Consider the following 4,192-nt stretch of genomic DNA (forward strand, 5'->3'; position numbering starts at 1 on the left):
AACTTATAAGCCCGAAAATCCTAGTTCTAGTTGATTCTGCTAAAGTTGAGGTGTACAATCGTCCATCCCTTGTTATATGGTTTAAAAGTCCCTTTTATAGGTCCATGTAGTCGGAAAATTAGGTTAGATCCTTCATTATTGTGAAATATAATAATTATCTTTCGATTTTGTAAGAGATGTCGGGAGATAAATTGGGCAATATGATCAACCAGAGTCATACCTTCTCAATGTGTGTGGGTAGTACTTACATGACGATTCTTCTAAGGGCATGGACCATATGGAAACCCAATAGTAAGTATCTCATTGTGAGAAGTTGGGAGAGACAGTCGTTTTTATGTCTTTTTGGCATAATGAGTATAGGGTCTTTATTGGATTCGTAATCCCGTAGATCTGTCGGTATAGTTGAAGGTAGTTTATTTTTCTATTTTTAATTAAGAGTTGTTCATCTGGAGGCCGGAGACAAAAATTGTAGGGAAATTTCACTGGTCGAGGTACTCCGACTTTGATTTTTCCTTGCATTTTTTTGGACATTTTCTTTTTTTTTAGACGAGAAATTGCAGTTATGACTTTTGGAATTCGATTTTTGTCTAATTAAATATCTGGTAATTTTGGTAAAAGATCTGGCAAAATCATGGAACAGTTTTAAGATTCTATGGGTATTCATTATTAGTTATAATATCTATTATAAACAGAACAAAATCATCTGATTCTCATTAACTATCAGAACATGGACAAGAGTTTACATATTCTTCTATGTATATGTTTACAAGTATTATGTATGTATCAACACGTGTGTACATACAAGATTTGATACATTGTAGTATTGAACTTGAGAGGCCGAAGGACACCCTTATCTGCAGAGCATTTACCAAAAAACAAAAACAAAACTGAAACTCAAATTTGCACCACTCGTAGAGCACACCCCTATCTCTTTTGCAAAAGCCATTTCACTATATCCCTTCTTTTAAAAAATATATATTCTTTTTAATTTTATTTATTTCTATTATAATTCTAAGGCTTCTCTTTCATATTTGTCAACTCTTCCTTTGCCATTTGTTGCAAACACTCAAGTCTCCTGATATCAGAGTTAGAGTCTTCTTCAAGTTCCAGGTACTTCCTCTGTTCTTATTACATCTTTCCTGCATTTGATCCGATCTTGTTACTGGATTTAGAAACCCATCTGTTTCTGGTCAGAGAATCTTTTAAACAATTAATGTAATAAAAAGTTGAACTCTGTCTTTCTTTGCTAATCTGGCTTCTAAAAAGGTGGATTACAGTAGATCTCGGGTCCACCACTTACTAATTAATCTATAGTTCTCTTCTTTTTTGAGTTAATATCAACAAGGATCATCACACTTTTTGGTATTTTAATTGAATCTCTTTGTCTTTTCCCTTTGACTTAATGCATTTTGGTTACTTTCTAATCACCTTTTAGTGAGTTTAATCAGTATTGGTCAAGAATCTTGACGATTCAGAACAAAAAGTCACAAACCTTGATCCCATTTTAGTCTTATTGGATAAAGTTATGGAATCTTGATTTGGGTTTGGTGGATACTACCTTTTCATTTTGAACAGGGATCAAAATGGCGCAGATCTTGGCAGCCTCTCCAACATGTCAAATGAGATTGACTAAACCCAGCTCCATTGCATCGTCAAAGTTATGGAACTCGGTTGTGTTGAAACAGAAGAAACAGAGCAGCAGCAAAGTCAGAAGCTTCAAAGTGATGGCTCTCCAATCTGATAACAGCACAATCAACAGAGTTGAGAGTCTTCTCAATCTAGACACCAAACCTTTCACTGACCGGATCATCGCTGAGTACATCTGGTATGGTATTATCAACCCGCAATTTTTTTCATAAACCTGATTTGTCAATGAGTGGATGGCGTATGTTTCTCATCTCAGTTCTAATATAAGATTCCTGTCCTTTTTTTTTGAATAGGATTGGCGGATCTGGAATTGACCTTAGGAGCAAGTCAAGGGTATGATACTGTAATAGACTTTGTAGTAAATTTTATACTAGAGTCTATGATTCTAATAGATAAATGAATGGTTTCTTGAAAATTTCAGACGCTTGAAAAGCCCGTGGAAGATCCTTCTGAACTTCCCAAGTGGAACTATGATGGTTCAAGTACCGGACAAGCACCTGGTGAAGATAGTGAAGTGATTCTCTAGTAAGACTTTTCTCAAGGCTGTGTTAACATTTCTCTCGTTCGATATTTATTTCATTAACTCATATTCGTGTACTGATGCTGTTGTTAATTAGTCCGCAAGCTATCTTCAGGGATCCTTTCCGTGGAGGCAATAACATATTGGTATGTGTGTCATTTGACTTTGTATAGTATATGCAACATTTTTTTTTGTAGTCAGTCTCTAATTATTGAGCTTTTATTTACGTGAAGGTTATCTGTGATACCTACACACCAGCTGGTGAGCCAATTCCAACAAACAAACGTGCAAGAGCTGCTGAGATTTTCAGCAACAAGAAGGTCAATGAAGAGATTCCATGGTTTGTCATTACACGAAAAAATCTCATTTATTTTATGTTTGCCTCCAATTCCATTTAAGTCTGCATACTCTTTATCATGATTTCAGGTTTGGCATTGAACAAGAGTATACTTTACTTCAGCCAAACGTGAACTGGCCTTTGGGTTGGCCCGTTGGAGCGTATCCTGGTCCCCAGGTGATAACCGAGTCAAGCTAAAACTTATGTTTGGTTTTCAAAATTAAAAAATAAAATAAAAAAAAACTAACCAATATTTTCTGGATGGTGGCAGGGTCCTTACTACTGTGGAGTTGGAGCTGAAAAGTCTTGGGGCCGTGACATTTCAGATGCTCATTACAAAGCTTGTTTATATGCTGGAATTAACATCAGTGGTACTAATGGTGAAGTTATGCCAGGACAGGTCTCCTTTTTTCCTCAATGAAGCTTCTGTTAATAAATTATTTTTTTTCTAATAATATATATTCTACGATTATTAATTTTTCTTATTTTTACAATGTTGCCAATAAATATTTGTTCAGTGGGAATTCCAAGTTGGCCCGAGCGTAGGAATCGAAGCAGGTGATCACGTTTGGTGTGCTAGATACCTTCTTGAGGTGATTAAAAGTCTCATTTATAGAGAAACTGAGGGAGTAAGAGTTAAGCTATTACAACTAACTGTTTATTACGTTTGTTTTTGCAGAGAATCACAGAACAAGCTGGTGTTGTCCTAACACTTGATCCCAAACCGATTGAGGGTGACTGGAACGGTGCTGGTTGCCATACCAATTACAGCACAAAGAGCATGAGAGAGGACGGAGGATTTGAGGTGATTAAAAAGGCAATCTTGAACCTCTCGCTTCGTCACATGGAGCACATCAGTGCCTACGGTGAAGGCAATGAGAGAAGGTTGACCGGAAAGCACGAGACAGCCAGTATCGACCAATTCTCATGGGTATGTATATCAGTATATCCAATATACAAGATATCATTACGTTTAGTATGCTTATTTGCATTAAACTTGGACTTGGCAGGGAGTGGCTAACCGTGGATGCTCAATTCGTGTGGGACGTGATACCGAGAAGAAAGGAAAAGGTACTTATTCTGGATTGTTTTGTTATTCTTATGCTATCTATACATTTGCTAACATATTATATATCGTTGTGAAATTGGAGTATAGGTTACTTGGAAGATCGGCGTCCAGCGTCTAACATGGATCCATACATTGTGACTTCACTGTTGGCAGAGACCACACTTCTCTGGGAGCCAACCCTTGAGGCTGAAGCACTTGCTGCTCAGAAGCTTTCTTTAAAAGTTTAATTTATTAATGAACACACATGTCTGTTTATGTGGTCTTCCCGGGATCATCAGTGTTGTTTAGAACACGTGTTCGGATTACGACATTCTTGTCTCTTTTTTTTTCATTTGCATTGTTTAAAAAACCCAGAATTTCGTGGACAATGTTCATCCTTTTCTATTGGTTGTTTATGGTCTTACTTTAAGATCTTGTCCTAGTAGTGTCATCATGGCTAATGTGATTTTATATACGGCTTCGAATGAACCAGCCGGGTTACTTCACCCAATCTAACTTCCATCACAAATATGGTCAGAAGCGTCCATGGGTTTCAATAAAGGCCTTCCAAAATATGAAGAGGCAAATGTGATACTTGTGGTCATTGATCATCTGAGAAAGTATACTCATTTTATGAGGC

General features: G+C 36.8%; 1 protein-coding gene across 1 annotated transcript; it reads left to right on the forward strand.

Moving 5' to 3' along the window:
- Positions 1-1,024: 1,024 nt before the first annotated feature.
- On the forward strand, positions 1,025-3,976 carry LOC106424972 (glutamine synthetase, chloroplastic). Its single transcript, NM_001316015.1, is given in 12 exon segments — positions 1,025-1,110; positions 1,576-1,825; positions 1,941-1,980; positions 2,069-2,172; positions 2,265-2,313; positions 2,401-2,507; positions 2,594-2,681; positions 2,776-2,904; positions 3,023-3,097; positions 3,184-3,435; positions 3,515-3,575; positions 3,661-3,976. Coding segments are annotated over 11 exon segments (1,287 nt in total). The 5' UTR covers positions 1,025-1,110; positions 1,576-1,583; the 3' UTR covers positions 3,801-3,976.
- Positions 3,977-4,192: the final 216 nt, after the last annotated feature.

This window comes from Brassica napus, chromosome A4 (genome assembly GCF_020379485.1).
Source record: "Brassica napus cultivar Da-Ae chromosome A4, Da-Ae, whole genome shotgun sequence".
NCBI classification, from domain to species: Eukaryota; Viridiplantae; Streptophyta; class Magnoliopsida; order Brassicales; family Brassicaceae; genus Brassica; species Brassica napus.